The sequence below is a fragment of the Homarus americanus genome, unplaced genomic scaffold (genome assembly GCF_018991925.1).
Source record: "Homarus americanus isolate GMGI-L3 unplaced genomic scaffold, GMGI_Hamer_2.0 scaffold10884, whole genome shotgun sequence".
Lineage (NCBI taxonomy): Eukaryota > Metazoa > Arthropoda > Malacostraca > Decapoda > Nephropidae > Homarus > Homarus americanus.
The window spans coordinates 36,099-57,996 of NW_024741981.1; the positions used below are offsets into that span (position 1 = coordinate 36,099).

General features: G+C 40.0%; 1 protein-coding gene across 1 annotated transcript in view; it reads right to left on the reverse strand.

Annotated features, from left to right (window-relative positions):
• LOC121876429 (galactoside alpha-(1,2)-fucosyltransferase 1-like) overlaps positions 1-21,365 on the reverse strand; it is a 50,867-nt gene extending 29,502 nt beyond the window's left edge. The window contains exon 1 of the mRNA XM_042381509.1: positions 21,267-21,365. Coding sequence (XP_042237443.1) covers positions 21,267-21,347 — 81 coding nt within the window. The 5' untranslated portion in view covers positions 21,348-21,365. The remainder of the gene's footprint in view (positions 1-21,266) is intronic.
• Between the last annotated feature and the right edge of the window lie 533 nt (positions 21,366-21,898).

Sequence of the window (21,898 nt, forward strand, 5' to 3'; positions counted from 1 at the left end):
TTATAATCATGGTCGTGGTCGTGATACAGTATCTAATATACAAAAAATAGGAACAGAATAAAGGTTAGAATAATTAGTTAAAGATATATTCGCCATAAGGAGAGGTTAAAATCATAAAAAAAAAAATATTATGAATCACGGATGATCATTCCGAGATAAATTATATTATGAAGAGAAATGACCTTGATTCTGGTTAGATCAGTCACCACCTGTGTTAAGTCATCATAGTCATCATCTACGTTAGTCAGTTTTAGGCCCATCTCACATGACTGACCGACCATCGATGTTCTTTCCGCGCGAGGGTGTTAGTTTTCAATGCCTCTTATTATTTACGCTGGTGGATGTAAGACCTCCTACCCTCACTGACGCAGCTATGGTCAATTTGGTGTTAGTCTTGTTTATAAATGCCTTCTAATCTGTCTCAAGTCTATCGGTCCTGTCTATTGCCATCCCAACTGCCTGTTCGTCTGCGTGGTGTTTGACTGTGAGCCCGTCTGTACTCTTTGTGTCGTCAAATCTGTCTGTCTTATCCGTTGTTGGCGTGTGTCTGGCTGTTTGTCTAATGTGAACCAGTCAGTCAACTGTCTGTCTGTCATGTTAGTTGCCATATTGTCTATTTGTGCGTGTATGAATCTGTCTATTTTTGTCAACCTCCTGTCTGTTTCACTGTCTATATTCACCCTGTGTCTATTGTAGTCATCTTCTCCATGCATTCCTGTTATTATCTTTTATCTCTTCTCCTTTTCCATGTACAGTCACCCACAGGAATAAGTATACACTGTAGCTGTAAGGTCGTCTGGTAACGTTGAAACTGCGCATCCAGACGCATGATGAAACTCAGCTCCCCCCACCTGTTATCTCTAACTATTTTCTGTTTCCCCTTCTTTATTCTTCTATTTACTCATCTTATTTCCTTTACTAATCCAAACAACAATAAAAAAAGTAGGCTAAGAAAAAAAGTGGGGGGAGGAGGAGGGATCCGTACGATAACTGCAATCATGGGCCGACAGTGTACAGCGAATGAGGGTGCGCCACGTCCGTAGACTTTCATCGTTTTCCAGCGTAAATAAAATGGTTATGTAATGGCTTCCTAAAGAAACCATCGATATGGGACCAGGTTTGTTCCACTCTACGATTTTTTTTTGCAATTTTTCCACCAAGTTAGATGAAAAACGATTGTGCCGTTTCGGCTGCCCTGAACACACACACACACACACACCTAGTCCTATAGTATATTAGATTCCTACATTGTCTATATTCACGTTGCACTGCATAGTTTATAAACGTGCTTATCCAATTGTAAACCTGTATGACAACTTTACCTAATTATTATTATTATTTTTTTATATATTTTTTTCAGTACTACTGATACTGGCTTCAGTAATAATAGCTTGGGTATGACGACACCTTAAGGTTCCTCGCCTCACCCTTTTACTTCTCACTGGCAGATGGAAGGGTATGCGTCCGACTTTTGAGTCACTGTACTGTACCTGGAAAACTGTATATTCCCATATCCTACGAGCATCAAATACCTACATTGTCTATACTCATGCTGAACTGTATACCTGTATCTGCATAGCTTACATACATGCTTATGCTATCGTATTATTATTATTATTATTATTATTATTATTATTATTATTATTATTATTATTACTTTTTTTTATTATTATTATTATTATTATCACTTGCTCTCTCTGACCAATAAGTATTGGTACCAGGGGTGGATCCAGGAATTTCAAAAGGGGTGGGGGGTGTCCTTGAAGTTGTGGGTGGGGGAACATGGCGAGCGCAGCGAACCCCCCCAAACTGGATGTTTTTGTTTTTTGTTTTTGGGGGGAGGGGGCTCACAGCGCCCCCTTCCCCAGAAGATTTTTTTTGAAATCTGACCATTAACATGGGCATTTTGAGGCCATGCACACTTGATATTAGGAGATATTCTGAATTCAATAGTAAATACTTTTTACTATACAAAAATGCCAGGGTACAATACTGCATTAAAGAAAAAAGCAAATTCTGGTGAAAAGGGGGGTCAGGACCCCCAGAACCCCCCTGCATCCGCACTTGGGGACGGTTGTAAACACCTAAAATGTTGACGGCCAGCTAACACAAAGAAAAAAGCAAGTCTTGGAACCTCAAGGAGTCAAGGGCATACGATATCATGAGTTTCATGACGCTTAGAAAGCCAAGTCAAGTGACAGATTTTCTGCCTCTGGGGTTACAGTTACAGGTATATGTTGTAACTATAATAATAACATCAAATGAGCTAGTAATTAAAAGGAAGCATATGACAGAAGGGAAAAACAATCTTAACACGGAAATAATATTGCGATTTAAAGCTGGCGTTGGTAACTATAAACTCTGTTGCCATATGATGCAAAGAGAATTTGAGTAGAAACAAACGCAAAAATATTGAGAAATTATGAGCTCATAATAGAAGAAAACGAAGTGGTATAACATATATAAGAGGAATCTGTGCAAATAAATATTATGAATTTAACAAACAAGTGATTTGAACAATTTGCAAGAAAGTCGCAATGTTGAAAATAAATTTTGTGTCGAGATATCAGTACACCTGCACTTGCAGCTCCACCTGCCTCACCTACACCCTCTCATATCCTCCTCCACCTATCCTCCTGCATTCTAACCCCCATAACCCCGTTAGAGGAGCGGGTAGTGAAGATTAGTTTATTGATGAAGCAAAACAGATGTCCGAAATAAAATGATGACTAATGAACTACTGGAACCAAATTGTGGTGGAATAATAAAGCCTTGTTAAATAAGGCATCGATGTTGATTACAGTATATAAAACAGGAAATAGTTCAGACTGACATACGTACAGGGTGCTTGTATCCTTGTTTTACAACAATATTTGTCAGAGTATTAAAGGGATGTAAGGAAGAGCAAAATTGTTTAACATGTCCTTAAAAACGGGAGTAGTACCAGAATCCTGGAGAACATAAGAACATAAGAATGGAGGAAACTGCAGCGGGCCTATTGGCCCATACTGGGCAGTCCCGTTTACACCCAACCCCTATTGCTCATATAAGCATCCAACTTATGTTTGAAGCTATTCAGCGTATTCGAGTTAATGATGATATTTGGTAACTTGTTCCATTCATCCACTACTCTGTTTCCAAACCAGTGTTTACCTATTTCACTCCTAAATCTAAATTTGTCTAATTTAAAACCATTGTTACGAGTTCGCTCCTTGTTGGATAGTTTGAGTACCTTTGTAATGTCCCCTTTGTTTAGCCCTGCCTTCCACTTATACACCTCTATCAGGTCGCCTCTCGCTCTACGTCTCTCGAGGGAGTGCAAATTAAGATGCTTTAACCTGTCTCTATACTCAAGGTTCCTAATGCCCGGGATTAGTCTTGCCATTCTCCTCTGAATTCTTTCCAAGGATTCTATATCCATCCTGTAATACGGTGACCAGAACTGAACTGCGTAATCCAGGTGTGGTGTCACAAGAGCAAGATATAGCTTTAGGATGACCTCGCTAGTCTTGTAACTAACACTCCTTTGTATGAACCCAACTACTTTCTTAGCCTTGTTACGAGCAAAAACACATTGTTTACTTGGCTTAAGGTTCCTACTTATCATTACTCCTAAATCTCTCTCGCAGTCGGATTTCTCTATGGTATCGTTGTTCATCTGGTATCTGGTTTCCCTGTTTACATCTCCTATACTGAGTACTTTACATTTGTCCACGTTGAATTTCATCTGCCATTTTTCGAGTGGTCTGAAAAATGGCAGATGAAATTCAACGTGGACAAATGTAAAGTACTCCTCGTGAGATTTAATAACACGTCCTATTTTAGTGTCATCAGCAAATTTGCTTATGTTGCTGTCTATGCCGATATCTATGTCGTTTATGTATATAATAAATAATAATGGTCCAAGTACTGAGCCTTGGGGTCTCCACTAGTGACGCTACTCCAATCGGATTTAGTGCCGTTAATGCTCACTCGCTGTTTTCTGTCCTGTAACCACGCCCTAATCCATTTAAGGATATTACCTTTGATGCCATGTGCTTCTACCTTTCTAATTAGTCTTTCGTGGGGGACTCTGTTCGAAGGCTTTGCTAAAGTCGAGATATACCACATTATAATTGTGTCCCTCGTCCACCGATTCGAAAACTGATGAAAAGAATGTTAATAGATTAGTTAGACATGAACGTCCGCTTGTGAAGCCATGCTGGGAATCATTGATCAATCGGTGCTTCTCCAGGTGATTTCGAATAGAGTTTGAAATGATTGCTTCCAGTAATTTGCCTAATATTGATGTTAGACTGATTGGGCGGTAGTTAGAGGATAATGATCTATCCCCCTTCTTGAAAATCGGTTTTACATTCGCTATCCTCCAGGATTCTGGTACTACACCTGTTTTTAAGGACATATTAAACAACTTTGCTAAGGGCATACTAAGCTCTTCCTTACATTCCTTTAATACTCTGGCAAATATCTCATCGGGACCAGGTGACTTATTAAGCTTTAGTTTGTCTATTTGCTTACTAACAACGTTACAAGTCACTACTATCCCGCTTAATTTGTTTTCTTCACTATCTCTGAATAAAGTCGGTGCCCCGGGTATCATGTTTAAATTTTCGGTGTGCATGGCAGGGGATATACTTGACACTGCAATGTGCCTACAATATAATAATAATACTGGATCACCTGAAGAATAGCCACCCTAGCTTATTTCCCCTTTCCAAATTGACCATTTTAACGCTATTTGGAGGATGAGGTTAGGTTAGGTTGGTTAATATTTAGGTGAAACAAGATGGGGTAGAGATTCTTCAGGTGAATAATAATAATAATAATAATAATAATAATAATAATAATAATAATAATAATAATAATAATAATAATAATAATAAAGCCCAACAATACAGTATATTTAGATCCTATTTACCAACAAACACTAATTTCTTTCCCGCTGGCCCAAATTTCTTTTCGGGTTAGGTAAATAAATAAATAAATAAATAAATAAAAGACTTGGTTGAAATTTACTAACTATTAAAAGAAGTCCAACAAAATCCTGACCTATCAGCCTCATTTTCTATCTTTTATTTGTGTTTAGGTTGAGGAAACGCGAAAAACTTTGTGTTGACGATGAAACTAGTAATTGTTGTTTTCCTTTTAGTCGATCTGTCTATTTAGGGTTGACTTCGGTATCTTACAATACACACAAGATGGTCTCCAATAGTAATTTTTATGGAGTTACTCATACTAGCATACATAATGTGGAGGAAAAATATTGTATTTTAGTATTACATGTAAAGTAGCTCGATAATTTGTTTTATTATTTATGGACTCGTGTTATTAGCAATTTTGTAACGCGCTTAAAGACCTTAGTTGTTGTTGAAGTGGAGTGAAGACATTATAACGCCAATGATGGTGGTTAAGAATAGTGAGTAAATAATGTAGACACGACACACAAGATGCCACCACGTATTTTTACTTTTTATTTATGTAGTTTCATTAATCAAAAAAATATTCTTCAATAACTTCATATAAAAAGCATTTCTAAAATAAACAAGCTAAAAAAAGTACTGTTTATATAAGGTTTAGGTAGACAGTGATAGAAAGCGGCGAGGAGGAGGCACCGTGTGGATGTTTGAACACTGAACACGGGATATTGACAGGGCCTTTGACCCTTCTGAGACACGACGAGGCTGAGATCATCCACGCACTGTCGCCTCACACCTGCTTATCCCAGGCACCCCACCTATCACCTGACACCCTGAGCAACACAACCCTCACAGTGGTGTTGTCACAGGTGTCTTTGTAACATCACCAACACAAGCTTAACACTGTCAGCTACACGAGGTTAAGATAGATTTGTCTCTCCCAACACCTCTTCATCCTAACTATTCCTCCATGTCTCCCTCCCATGGAAAATGTATTAATCTTCCATTTAAAATTTGTAGAAAAATATTGCTGTCTGTATGATCCTGTTACTTACGAACACTGGGAGATCTCCAGTCTTCCCTTGAGTTCCATCACAATATACAAGAAACGTCTCGTATATTCTGAGTTTCCTTACAACACACAGGTTCCCCAAACACCACAATGAAGACCAGTTTTTCCCCATCTATCAACAAACCTTGAGAACACCTCCACCTTTCTTGCCACCCCCCACCACCATCCCCATCACGTCTCCCCAGCAGTGAAATTGCAGAGGAAGCCCCCAGGCGTCCCAGCAGGAGGCAAGCAACCAGAGTGAGCAGCATTATGTTTGTATACGTCGTGGTCAGCCATGCTCCAGGGTGGCCCCTCTTTGTTCACGGCTCTCCCTGGTTTCTCGTAACCCATCCGTTCACACGTTCAACCACCGTTTACTGAAGGTTAACCCGTTTTGTCAAGGTGTAGGTAGACAACGACCTAAATACACCAGGCAGGTACTGGTTGCTGCCATTCACACTTTGGTTGGGTTTCCTTCGTGGAAAGTGTGAAGGGCGGCGCACTTGACTGGCAGCCGACCCTCACCCACAGCAAGGTGGCGGAGGCTCTGTACACATGTACTTAGTCATGCATTCCTTCTTACGGTTATCCAGGCCGCCGTATTACTGCTTATATTACATCATCGATATATACAGTCAGGTGAGCATCAACTACAGGGGCGTAATTTCTATTGAATTATCTAATACCCTTAATCACCTTAACGGTATGTGATTCGCTCCCCAATTCCATTCTAATATAGTACTGCATTACCACTATAATAAAGGAGATCAGGTTATATTACCCAAAAGAAGGAGCGAGACAATCACAAATAAAGTCCGATATGTATGATTTAAAGGCAATACTTCCTAGCTGTATAAAGTCTGGTTCCTTCTCGCGTTCATCCACACCTGCAGGGTACGAGGCGAGGCTGTGAACACTACCATTACAGCACCCAGAGAGTGACCCCAGCAGTGATGCACCAAGTGACTCGTGACATTTACTCTCAACATATAACAATGACTTTCATCTTAAAGCCTGATAATAATGCAAGCAATAAATTACTGGTGAGTAGATCTTCCCCGTCGTCCACCTGGGACCAGCTGACCTCTAACACTGACAGAGGCCACAACGCTGTTATTTTAACCCACTTAACTTTGTTGAATGATAGTCTTTATATGCCTGCCTTTCTGTGAGGCATTTTAAACGACAGCTTGTGTCATTTGTATTTAATTTTGATACTTTTAACTGAATCTGTTGTTTTCAATGTTACAGCGACAATGACTTAAGTACAGGTGGCAGGTAAATGAGGCGAGGATAAACATACTCCTGCCAGCACGAGCCTTGACCGGGATTCCTAAAGGTTATTAAGGTAATTTTCTCCCCGTAATTGAAATGAAAGAAAACTCTTAATCGTTGTGGTAGAGTCTCACAGTAATTTCGACGTCATTCTAATCACCTGGATAGCTTTCGTAACTTAACTGAGTAAAATTTGCATTAACAAGAGTTATTGAGAAAATAAATTAGCATATTTGTACATATCTTTGAGGCTGAAGTTAAGGCTCATGGAGGTAGCCTAATGTTTACAAGAGGACAAGCAGTGTACACACAACACAGCTCACTTAATCAACTTTCTCCTGTAACACTACAACAGATCCACGACACAAGGTTTACCCTCACCCCCCTCCAGTAAACATCAGTATACTAACTCACTAGAAATTCAGCAAAACACTTTGGCTAAATCAAGGATAGCGAATGTAATACCGATTTTCAAGAAGGGAGATAGATCACTATCCTATAACTACCGTCCAATCAGCTTAACATCAATTGCAGGCAAATTACTGGAAGCAATAATTTCAAACTCTATTCAAAATTACCTGGAGAAGCACAAGTACATCAATGATTCCCAACATGGCGTCACAAGCGGGCGTTCATGTTTAACTAATATATTAACATTCTTTTCAGCTGTTTTCGAATCAGTGGACGAGGGGCGTGATGTGGCATATCTTGACTTTAGCAAAGCCTTCGACAGAGTTCCCAACGAAAGACTAATAAGGAAAGTGGAGGCTCGTGGAGGAGAAATTTTAAAATGGATTAGTGCGTGGCTACAGGACAGAAAACAGCGAGTGAGCATTAACGGCACTAAATCCGATTGGAGTAGCGTCACTAGTGGAGACCCCAAGGCTCAGTACTTGGACCATTATTATTTATTATATACATAAACGACATAGATATCGGCGTAGACAGCAACATAAATAAATTTGCTGATGACGCTAAAATAGGGCGTGTAATTAAATCTAACGAGGACTCCGCAAAACTACAGGAAGATCTATACAAATTTTTCGAGTGGTCTGAAAAATGGCAGATGAAATTCAGTGAGGATAAATGTCAAAGTACTTAGTCTAGGAGATGTAAATAGAGAAACCAGATATCAGATGAACAACGATATTATAGAAAAATACAAATGTGAGAAAGATTTAGGAATAATGATAAGTAGGAATCTTAAGCCAAGTGAACAATGGGTACTTGCTGGAAACAAGGCTCATACAATGGAGTGATAGTTACAAAACTAGAAAGGTCATCCTGAAACTATATCTTGCGCTTGTGATACCTCACTTGGATTACGCAGTTCAATTCTGGTTACCGTACTGCAGAATGCATATAGAATCCCTAGAAAGAATGACAAGATTAATCCCGGGCATTAAGAACCTCGAGTACAGAGACAGGTTAAAACAACTTATTTGCACTCCCTCGAGAGACGTAGAGTGAGGGGCGATATGATATAGGTGTCACTGACAGTCTCATCATCACTGACTCTCTATCCTCACTACTTACTCTTGACACCCTCAACTCAAGTTGTCACGCGCTTGTCTCTGAAGCCAGACACAAATATGCGTACCTTGTTGACCGGGATGTCAAGGTCAAACTGTTGTGGATCCCCTCTCACATAGGCCTCATAAAACATGACAGAGTTGATGCCCTCGCCAAACTGGTGTCAAACAAAGACACTGTTGAATACAATTTGGGTCTGTCAAAAAGAACCCTTAAAACTTGTAATTAGGAAAGTACTTATTGATGAATCTAACGCAAGTAGACAAGTGCAAACAGGCACTAGTCGATCCGTAGTTAACCATGATGAGATGTATCAAGTGAAACATGTACAGTATATGGAGCAAGTAACAAGATCACTAGATTACAAGATGTTATAACCGCTAGATTAAGGTTAGGATATAAGTACCTTTGGCAGTATGTTCCTCAAGCAGATGTAAACAAAACTTAATGTAAAGTGTGTGGCCATACATATGGCCACACACTTGAACACTACGTCCTCGACTGTGTGAAGATAGAACCTTTTAGGGACAGGTCCAAGCACACTGTGTGTGAAATGGCACAACACTTCATCTCTAATGGCAAGATAGCCGACATATTAAGATTGTATCCACTTTTTTGCACATAGTAACAATATCAATTCACATGTACAGAACCAAATACGCAATGTGTTTGAATTCCTCTGACGTAAATGTGAATAACAAAGTGTGAGGCTAGACATACTGCCTCACACGCCTGTACTCACGCATTTGTGAATAAGTTACCCTTTATGTATAGAACTAAACAAATAATGTAAATGAAATACTGTGTAACATTCAGTGCCATAATATCCTGACAACGGGGGTTAATTATTATGACCCTTTGTAAACTCTACTCTGTAATCCTTTTGGGCTACCGCTCACAGGATGAGTGTGGGGTGCACAATAAAGTAGCCGCTGTAAGCGGCAAAATCAAATCAATCTCTAAGACGATGATTGACAGCACTGACTGTACCAGGTGGAAGTGTGGGAGGCTGTAAAAGTGTACAGTATCTGCTGTTGACTCTACTTTGTGTATATTCCGATAATTTGATACCATCAACTACCTCCGGTATGAGTTATAGTATTTCAAGAGAAACAAAGTGCACGAGGCGTAAAAGCCTAAAATGTACCCAGCGTTAGTGCCGTGGCTCCAGACATGAAGCTAGAGCTTTCCATATCAAGATATATTAAAGAAACTAAACTTGCATTCCCTAGAAAGACGAAGAGTGCAGGGAGATATGATAGAAGTATTCATGTGGGTGAAAGGAATCAATAAAGGAGATATGTATAAAGTTCTTATAATATCCGAGCAGGATAAAACTCGTAGCAAAGGATTTAAATTGGATAAGTTTAGGTTTAGGAGGGAGATAAGAAGAAACTGGTTCACAAATAGGGTGGTAGAAGAGTGGAACAAGTTTAGCAACTGTCTAGTAAGTGTTGGGACACTAGAAAGTTTTAAAAGGAGGCTAGAATATCAGTGGTTCTCAACCTTGTTTGCCCCATGCACCTCTTTCACCATATGTCAGAATGTCATTCCCCCCTCCTTTCCAAGATTGTCTGCCTCAAAAAGTGCATTCCTAATAATATGCATTTAATACTGAAAATCCTTTATATTTTCCATATTAGTACATATACATTTACAATTTTACATGGATTATTTTTATAGTGGAGTTTTACAAATTAAATGCCAATTGAAAATGTTGATGGATTTATAAAACTTGAATAAAAGTAAAATAGTTTTTTTTTATTTATAATGAATTACTTAACAGACCAAACTGAAGCATAATGCAATAAACAAAAAGTTCAATAGAATACCAGGATATTGTAAATTTGTAATTAATTTTATTCAGATGAAGATTACAGTCAATGAGAAACCTGTGATTGTTTTTTCTTCGCCAGTTCTGGGATACGCGGAGGAGTGCTTGAAAGGGCACAACGCAGGTCATTTTCTACCTCTAATCTACTACGTTGCTTCGTTTTAATTTGCAACAGAGTTGAAAAGCCTGACTCTCAAAGATATGTCGACACAAACGGAAGCAATGCACGGATAGCTCTTTCTTCCACTTTTGGGTAGGAATCGCACATCAAGGGCCAAAATTCTGTGATTGATTTCTCATCGAACATATCTCTTGCTCTCGAATCAGTTTCCCCCCCCTGAAAACCTGAATTCCCCCCGGTTGAGAACCCTTGGGCTAGATAGATTCATGGACGATACAGAGTGGTTGCAACTCTCGAGAGAAGCTGCCATGCACAGGCCAACCGGCCTATTGCAGACTCCTTATTTTTTTATGTTCTTATGTTTTAGAGCAGTCTATCCAGCGTGCCTCTATAATTCAGCGTGGAATTGCTGAAAGGACGCACAACTCAGAGATAGTTGTTGAATGGCAATTACTCTTGCATGAAGTTCGTGACAGCTCTCAAATAACCATCCCATGGACCATATGGAGACAGCAATCCACCACAATGCTAATCACCAACTTGATTTTGAACAAGCTCCTGATAATCTGTTTCTCATTCCTATACCGGTGTCATCAAACATAGCATCAATGAAGCGACCATATATCAGCTACTTAGAGTCGGGGAAAATGGTAAGAAGGCGTCCCGAAACTTCCTACTCCAACGTTATATTGACAAGATCAAGAAGCATAGCCTTACCATCTCCAAGCAAAGCCTTCCGAGATTCGATGCAATCAGCGTCCTAGAGAAGAACAAGTGATCCTGGGCCCTTCGTGCCCGGTGGCGAGGCCGGTCGTACAGTTTACAGAGGCGTGAAAGATCGAACGCTTGTGCTTGGCTAGCGTTCAACCGCCGTCCGGCTGACAGCATACAGTGACATCATTTTCCAGCGTAAATAAAATGGTTAATTAATGCCTTCATAAAGAAACTATCTACATGGGAAAAGGTTTGCTCCACTCTACGAATTTTTTGCGATTATTCCACCAAGTTTGATGAAAAACGATTGTGACGTTTCTGCTGCTCAGAACAGACACACACACAGACACACGGCTAATCCTATAGTATATTAGATAGATGTCGTGGTTGTTACAATCATAGTCGTGGTTGTTATAATCATGGTCGTGGTTGTTATAATCATGGTCCTGGTTGTTATAATCATGGTCGTGGTTGTTATAATCATAGTCGTGGTTGTTATAATCATGGTTGGGTGATATAATCATAGTCGTGGTTGTTATAATCACGGTCGTGGTTTTTATAATCATGGTCGTGGTTGTTATAAATATGGTCGTGGTTGTTATGATCAGAGTCGTGGTTGTTATGATCAGAGTCGTGGTTGTTATGATCAAAATCGTGGTTTTTATAATCATGGGCGTGGTTGTTATAAATATGGTCGTGGTTGTTATAATCATGGTCGTGGTTGTTATAATCATGGTCGTGGTTGTTAAAAATCATGGTCGTGGTTGTTATAATCATGGTCGTGGTTGTTATAATCATAGTCGTGGTTGTTATAATCATGGTCGTGCTTCTTATAATCATGGTCGTGGTTGTTATAATCATGTTCCTGGTTGTTATAATCATGGTCCTGGTTGTTATAATCATAGTTGTAGTTGTTATAATATTAGTTGGGTGATATAATCATATCTGTGTTTGTTATAATCATGGTTGTGGTTATTATAATCATAGTCGTGGTTGTTATAATCATGGTCGTGGTTGTTATGATCAGAGTCGTGGTTGTTATGATCATATTCGTGGTTGTTATAATCATGGGCGTGTTTATTATAATCACGGTCGTGGTTATTATAATCATGGTCGTGGTTGTTATAATCATGGTCGTGTATTAGGTATGGTCGTGGTTATTTATAATCATGGTCGTGGTTGTTATAATCATGGTCGTGGTTGTTATAATCATGGTCGTAGTTTATTTATAATCAAGGTCGTGGTTGTTATAATCATGGTTCTGGTTGTTATAATCATGGTCGTGGTTATTTATAATCATAGTCGTGGTTGTTATAATCATGGTTGGGTGATATAATCATAGTCGTGGTTGTTATAATCACGGTCGTGGTTTTTATAATCATGGTCGTGGTTGTTATAAATATGGTCGTGGTTGTTATGATCAGAGTCGTGGTTGTTATGATCATAATCGTGGTTTTTATAATCATGGGCGTGGTTGTTATAAATATGGTCGTGGCTGTTATGATCAGAGTCGTGGTTGTTATGATAATAACCGTGGTTTTTATAATCATGGCCGTGGTTGTTATAATCATGGTCGTGGTTGTTATAATCATGGTCATAGTTCTTATAATCATGGTCGTGGTTGTTATAATGAAAGTCGTAGTTGTTATGATCATAGTCGTAGGTGTTATAATCATAGTCGTGGTTGTTATAATCATGGTCGTGGTTGTTATAATCATGGTCGTAGTTGTTATAATCATGGTCGTGGTTGCTATAATAATGGTCCTGGTTGTTATATTCATGGTCGTGGTTGTTATAATCATAGTCGTGGTTGTTATAATCATGGTCGTGGTTGTTATAATCATGGTCGTGGTTTTTATAATCATGGTCGTGGTTGTTATAATAATGGTTGTGCTTACTATAATCATGGTCGTGGTTGTTATAATCATGGTCGTGGTTGTTATAATCATAGTCGTGGTTGTTATAATCATAGTCGTCGTTGTTATGATCATGGTAGTGGTTGTTATAATCCTTAGTCGTGGTTGTTTTAATCATGGTCTTGTTTGTTATAATCTCATAGTCGTTGTTGTTATAATCCATGATTAAGTGGTTATGATCATGATTAAAGTGAGATTTGTTGTCATGGTCGTGGTTGCTATAATCGCCATTGGTATTGATATATTCATGGTCCTATTTGTTATAATCATGGTCCTGGTTGCTATAATCATGGTCCTGTTTGTTATAATCATGGTCGTGGTTGTTATAATCATGGTCGTGGTTGTTATAATCATAGCCGTGATTGTCATAATCATAGTCGTGGTTGTTATAATCATGGTCGTGGTTGTTATAATCATGGTCGTGGTTGTTATAATCATGGTCATGGGTAGGATAATCTTAGTCGTTGTTGTTACATAATAATGGTCCGTAGTTTGTTACTTGTCCATAATGACCGTCGTTGTTATAATCATGGTCGTGGTTGTTATAATCATCGTCGTGGTTGCTATAATCATAGTCGTCGTTGTTATAATCATAGTCGTCGTTGTTATTATCATGGTCTTGTTTGTTATAATCATGGTTGTGGTTGTTATAATCATGGTCGTGGTTGTTATAATCATGGTCGTGGTTGTTATAATCATGGTCGTGGTTGTTATAATCATAGTCGTCGTTGTTATAATCATAGTCGTCGTTGTTATAATCATGGTCTTGTTTGTTATAATCATGGTCGTGGTTGTTATAATCATGGTCGTGGTTGTTATAATCATGGTCGTGGTTGTTATAATCATAGTCGTTGTTGCTATAATCATGGTCGTGGGTGAGATAATCTTAGTCGTTGTTGTTATAATCATGGTCCTGGTTGTTATAATCATGGTCGTGGTTGTTATAATCATAGTCGTCGTTGTTATAATCATAGTCGTCGTTGTTATGATCATGGTAGTGGTTGTTATAATCATGGTCGTGGGTGAGATAATCATAGTCGTCGTTGTTATAATCATAGTCGTCGTTGTTATGATCATGGTAGTGGTTGTTATAATCATGGGCGTGGGTGAGATAATCTTAGTCGTTGTTGTTATAATCATGGTCGTGGTTGTTATAATCATAGTCGTGGTTGTTATAATCAGGGTCCTGGTTGTTATAATCATGGTCGTGGTTGTGATAATCATAGTCGTGGTTGTTATAATCATGGTCCTGGTTGTTATAATCATGGTCGTGGTTATTAGGTACTGTAAGTGTCTGTTATACTATAGGAAGGAATAGAATAAAGGTTAGAATAATAAATTAAAGAAATATTCGGGGTAAGGAGAGGTTAAAATCATAAAAAAAAAATTATTGTAAATCACCGATGATCATTCTGAGATAAATTATATTATGAAGAGAAATGATCTTGACTCTGGTTAGATTAGTCACCATCTGCTTAAGTTATCACCTGTGTTAAGTCATAAAAGTCATCATCTACGTTAGTCAGTTTTAGGCCCATCTCACATGACTAACCGACCATCGATGTCCTTTCCTCTTTCCGCGCGAGGGTGTTAGTTTTCAATGCGGCTTTTTATTTACGCTGCTGGATGTAAGACCAGCTACCCTCACTGACGCAGCTATGGTCAATTTGGTGTTAGTCTTGTTTATAAATGCCTTCTAATCTGTCTCAAGTCTATCCGTCCTGTCTATTGCCATCCCAACTGTCTGTTCGTCTGCGTGGTGTTTGACTGTAAGCCCGTCTGTACTCTTTGTGTCGTCAAATCTGTCTGTCTTATCCGCTGTTGGCGTGTGTCTGGCTGTTTGTCTAATGTGAACCAGTCAGTCAACTGTCTGTCTGTCATGTTAGTTGCCATATTGTCTATTTGTGCATGTATGAATCTGTCTATTTTTGTCAACCTCCTGTCTGTTTCACTGTCTATATTCACCCTGTGTCTATTTTAGTCATCTTCTCCATGCATTCCTGTTATTATTATTTTTTTATCTCCTCTCCGTTTCCATGTACAGTCAGCCACAGGAATAAGTAAACACTGTAGCTGTAAGGTCGTCTGGTAACGTTGAATCTGCGCATTCAGAGGCATGATGAAACTCAGCTCCCCCCCCCAGCTATTATCTCTAAGTATTTTCTGTTTCCCCTTCATTATTCTTCTATTTACTCATCTTCTTTCCTTTACTAATCCAAACAACAATAGAAAAAAGTAGGCTAAGAGAAAAAGTGGGGGGAGGAGAAGGGAGCCTTAAGATAACTGCAATCGTCCGGCCTGCTCACAACGTACAGCGGCATCTTTTGCCAGCGTAAATAAAATCGTTAGTTAATGCCTTCCTAAAGAAACCATCGACAAGGGACCAGGTTTATTCCACTCTACGAATTTTTTGCGATTTTTCCACCAAGTTTGATGAAAAACGATTGTGCCGTTTCGGCTGTCTAGAACAGACAGACAGACAGACAGACACACGGCTATTCCTATAGTATATTAGATTACTCAGCCACTGACCCATCGAGACTCACTATCTCCACCAAAGATGTTGCTTCTGCTTAGTGTGACATTGAAATCGCGAAAAAGCGTGGAATATCGCTCATTGACATTTCATCCGTGGTCATCTCCCAGCAGCCCCTTGTTTGATGGTAATTAATACAGAAAGGCACACCCAAAAATCTTGACTTCAGAGTTGGAGATCTATTTCCATGAGGTAGACTATGCATTCCAGATGAAGTCACTGCTGAAAACGACCACCATTCATGATTTAATGTCTGAAATTCGTCAAATCCCAGATTTATCCTCTTTTAGTAATTTTGGCGAGGCCATAAAATCTGTGCCATAAAATCTGTGCCATCAGCCGCAGTGGAAGAAGCTCACGTCTTATTTGATAGCTACAATGAGCTGTCGATAAAACAAAGTGTGAGCATAGTCGTCGGGCTGCACAATTTGAGTCCGTGATGGACGAAACAATCCTATTACCTCAATAGATTGAGAAATTCTGGTCCTCGTCTTGCAAAAAAATTAACCTGAAGCTGTTTCCACGTGGCACTGTCATGCGTGATATCAAGGACATAAGCGATGAAGCCCTTCAAGTACGCCTTTAAGAGCAGCTTGGAGTCCATTCTGCCGACCTGGCAGAACTCAGCAACTTGTTGGAGGAGGCGGTTGGTCACATCATTCCTCACACCAAATAAGCTATTGAGAGGTGGTTTTAGCGTGTCATAGTGGCGTCAATCGACCCTGATAGCCCATTACTTAATGAGCAAGGGGTGGGTGAAAAGCAGCAGCTTATACCTTTACACATTCTGTCTGAGAAATTAGGTGTTGCACTCTGCCAGGTGCTTGTTAAAATACATGCTACAACCAGTGATGATACCCCTAATAAGATATGTATGAAGCATTGAAGCATAGAACCATGCTAGGGAATCCTCTGGCTTATTTAGCCAACCTTGAATCAGGCTCAAGGTTCAAACCGACGGCCTCGACGTTTGATGAGTTGTGAATTCAGTGTCATACTCGAAGTTCCAATGTCAAAGGTGTGATCCGTGGGTGTTTCAGGTCATACTCTGTAATACGTGGTGTGGTCACCCTTCTTGTCAATCAGAATGGGAACATGTTGAAGCCGACTAATTTTGAATTGGACAATATTGCAAGGAGGGTTCTCTGAAGCCTTCTAAGTGCCTGAAAGTATTATCCGCATAACTTCTGAGAACATGTGAATGCAGTGGTATGTGTGACACCAAGTGCTGTGGGTACAAGTCTGATGGCATCCACTCTGTGATTTTCAGCCAAAAGAAAGAAAGCCACTTCTTAGGAAATTAAACTATTACTTCTAAAACGTGGCCTCCAGCCTCCCCCAATAGCCACACCTTCGCCGCCATTTTATTACCTTAATAGTAAATATCCTAATACAAAAGTAGTTATCCTAGCTGTGTTGAGTTAGTTGAGCCTCAGATCTATGCGGCAATCAGTGACTGTAGCCTCATAGTCAATATCTGCAACTGTTGTCGGCTTTGGGGCCGATGCTCTCGTTCCCCTGAGGCAGAGCAAAGCCGACCGAAGGAGAGAGAAGGACAGTCAACATTTCATCCAGGCTGTAACATAATTTCTGGGCTGCTGCTTCTGTTCGGATATCTCCTCCGCGAGTATGGCGTAGAAGCATCTTGCACTTGGTCCCATCCCACCAGAGGTTGTGAACACTATAGGAGTGAAGCTTCCTTGATCAACGTTCTAAATTCTCTCCCCGTATGCCCTTATCTTGTCGTTCACATTCCTCCTGTGTGCAGCATCGAGAACTATGTTACGGTGACATGCGGCCATGGGATCAAAAATCCTGATGTCTAAGAAGGCTCGCTGTCCCGCATCCAGAATCCTCGAGCACTGACGTCAACACAGGCTTCGTTGGATGTGTTTGAAGTCCTATGCTGGAAGATCTCACCGTCCAATGGAAGGAGGGTCGGTTCTACCCTGATCATCACGGCAGATTTCCTTCAACATATTTGCTGTGAGATCCCTTACTTCGTCATGCCTCATACATTTGAAGCCCCCTTTCTTGCACACCATGGAGTGATCGGCGTCATAGGAAGAGCCACACACGCATTGGGAGGGCAAACCTTCCACTGGCCTACCGTACCTTAGAGCGTTGGCATCTGTAAATTCTTGTTTATTGAGACTGAAACCATTTGCCCTTATCGGTAACGTAGTTAACCAGTTCGAGGCGCCCACCTCCTGCGCTATAGCTACTTTTTTTTAATTCTCTGGTACTTGCAACAACAGTTGCTACAACTTATCACTTTGGCTGTGCTGTCGTTCTTCTCGTAATGGACTTTCGAATCTTGTTTACTTCACTGGCATCCACCACCCCTGTTGCGGTCTGAGCTATTATGTGGTCCGTGAGGGTTGCCGCTAGCTTAACTGAGTTTTGATGTTCGGTGGCAGCAATCTCCTCTGGATTGGTCAATCCCATACCTCCCAGTCTCGGTGGTAGTGCTAGGAGTGCTGGGGTTAAGTGGGGGTGTTTCAATAATTTGGGAATGAAATTGACGCTGATAGCTTCTTCCAGAGGGTGGAGGAGGGGACCAATATCAGGGATAGTGTGCATCAGGTAGTTCCAGCGATGCTTGACTCCATGGGGTGAATGCCGCAAAAGCCGCATGTGGTTCTGTGTTAGCAATCTCAGACAGAGCTTGGATTTCCCTAACCCACTCATTCACCTTTCCCGTTCCGTACTCGGTCTTGAACTCAGTCGTGACTATTACTGTGCCTAGGTGTCTTTGGCCTTCCTTTGTTATTTTGACCTCACTTCCGCCAATTACCTCCATTGCCCGTTTATAATGTTTTGGCTTCACAATGAGGAAGGGCTTGCTGGCATTTGGGTGGTACCCTATTTGTGGACCTCGCTATGTTACCAGGTCCCACCACTTCTTGGTGTCCTCCACTTTTCCTGCTCCTGTAAGGTCATCAGTTGTTTCAAATTTTATTGTGTGTTGGAGCACGGATAGGCCTATTGCGTACATTGCCATTGCAACAGGGTCCCCCTGCGTTGTTCCCTCGGTTGACTGTATGATGGTATCACCTCTTAGAGACTTGTTGTTTACTATACAGAGGTCTGATGGATTCCTATAGGAGTTTTCAACATACACTGCAAAGCTTGGACACTTGATCTTGATGTTGTGCAGTGCGGCGTTGCGGTTAGATATGTTGAATGCGTTTGAAGCGTCCACCAGGAAAACGGCCTCACAATCATGCTGCTCAAATATCGTTCTCATGGCGTGAATGGCAGCTTCCCCTCCAGCCTGGTGGCCAGCACAAACTTGCAGGTTCCCTGCTGCTGCCCTGACATCATCCTTTACCACCTCCATTATGCATTTTCCGATGATCCGCCTCAGCACTTCCCCCACCCCTATAGGCCTACATCCTGGATTTTTATCCAGGGGAATGAGGCGGCAGGCCGTCAGAGCACTTCATAACCCCACACTCTCATATTGTACTTCTGACTTTCCATGTTAGGATGAAGTCCTGGTACAGCGGACATTAGTATTTGTAAACATAAAATGTTCTTTTCATAAACGACACGATTAAATTTTTACCTTGTATGTGGTACCTGCACTTCTCTTGTTATGAAAACAATAGTTCTGGACAATAAACCAAATTATTTACTAATTGTTTATTTGTTTATGCTCATTTACTGAATAACCAATGTATTTCTTAAGGGTTTTATAAATGTTATGGACTCCATTAATTTTCACGTACAGTGATTGTTATGATCTTATGATTGTATGTGGATGGTTGTATTTTTTTTCAGTATATTCACCCTAATAAATAGTATGATAATTATTACTTAATTTGAATACTCGCATTATTTCTGCTACTTTTAGTTCCCAGTTATGTAAGGTCATTTATTTATTTTGAGTATTTTGGTGTTCAGCGATGGTCGCCTTATTGTATTTCCGGTTGCAGATGATGGCCGATCGTAAAATAGACCTGTCCAACGTATCATACATGTCAAAATTAGACGAAATTGATACCAAGATTGTCATTTTAAGCATTCTAGATACAACGTTATGCCTGGCTCAATGTTTCCCTTTCTTGGATTTAGCTCCTTGAGGAAGAATGTCTCCTATCAAAAATATCTAACTGTGTTATTGTTGGATTTTAAGAGTGATATAAGTAAAATTAAGTGTCAAATCAAGTGTAAATTTTCGGACACCCAAAAGTATACACGAAAGTGTAATACAGAACCTGCACTAGTAATGGAATGTGTTACCTCGTAAATCAACACGACAGGAAGGATAATCTTCCACAGTGTTTTTTTTTCTTCGCTGATATGGATAATGATGCATATCACGGAACTAAAAAAAAATACAGCATTGCGTGATTACAAAAGATATAGGAGGAAAATACAATTGATTTATTGAAATAATATTTCACACTGAATGCAAATGATATTAAGCACAGAGTGGACTCTGTCCATACCCATGCCTTTTGGTTATAACAAGAAGCAACAATTATGATGATGAACATATGAAAACAGTAGCAACAGGGTATATACACACCGAACAGTACAGTCGGCAAAAAAATCCTATCTTTACAATTCTTATGCAACAAAATAACGCCACGAAAGGAAGGTTTTTGATAAAGGCCCACGAAGCATACCTCACATTGGTTGCCCTGAGTGTGGGGTGTGCAGTTCGCAATTCATTGGATCCCTTCTGAATGATATGAATTTTTTTAACCGAGTGTACAGTGTACCGGTATACCACATACACAATATTATTTTTACAACCTCGCATTGTCTAAAGACAATTGGTGCAGTATTTCCTTTCAACGCAGCTCTTCTGGACTCTGTCAAGGACACATTTTGTGTTTACCCGCAAATCTAACCTTACGAACCCTGAAGTTTATTCTGGCTACCTACAGACGATTTTATTCAGCTTAGAGAAAACCTCGAGCACTAAGGTTAGGTGACCAAACGACCTCTCGTGACTTCCAGTTTAGAAACCACTGATGTAGACAAAGGACAATGCCAAAAATGCCATTACAGGAAAGTTCCACATGTGGAAAAAACTGTCCGAGGACAAATGGATTTGTGGAAAAGAGTAGAATAAAATAAAGCCATATACTGTACGTTGCTACTCAAGAAATCAACACAGCAAAAACACATTTCGAAAGGAAATTGACCCAGAATATTAACAAAAGAGATTCATATGATGATCTCGTACCATTGCTTATGCTTAGTTTTTTTTTGCGAAATTGGCCATTTAACAATAAATAGTAAAGCAGCTGCTTGGCCTTTTCTTAAAGGGGTTTATTTCGCAAAAAATGACGTAACATATATTGGATTACAGATAATGATGGTAATGATAACGAAGAAAAGACAACTCACCCGCACGCCAAACACCTTCCTCAGCAAAGACAAAGACATGTACTGGCAGATTTTGTTTCCTGTTCGCCCGCCAAAGTTCATGGTGACGTAGGGCAGCGAGCAATCTGTGTGATAGAGAGATCAGGTTAACCTCTTGTGGAGATGGACGAATGCTTCTCTTTACTACCAGGGTGTCTCCCTTCGTATACCTCCCATCAGTTGAGGAGTGAAGTTCTCCTCTACTCCATCACTACTGGAGTGCCCCAAGATCTCGTTCTTCTCTTTACCGTCTTTCTCATGCCGGCTTAACTTAGAGACAGAGAGAGAGAGAGAGAGAGAGTTTAATAAAATTTCTTCTTAAAAGTTTCCATTGATTCAACGTGTATATAAACAATACAGGTATACAAAGTAGCTAGACATTCAGTGAATGAATGAGTGAGTAGCCATGTGTCTCCCACTCCTATGCCGTTTCATATCGTAATAAAGGTAACACAACAACAAAACACGACGGTATATGCATGTGTCTTTCACTGCGATCACAATAACAAAAAGGATTCTTATGTGAATGGGGCAAAGATTTACTGTCAACATATATTGTTGCATTGGAAACTTTTTGTTGAAAAAGATTTATCTGCAACAGATTTATGCTCCCT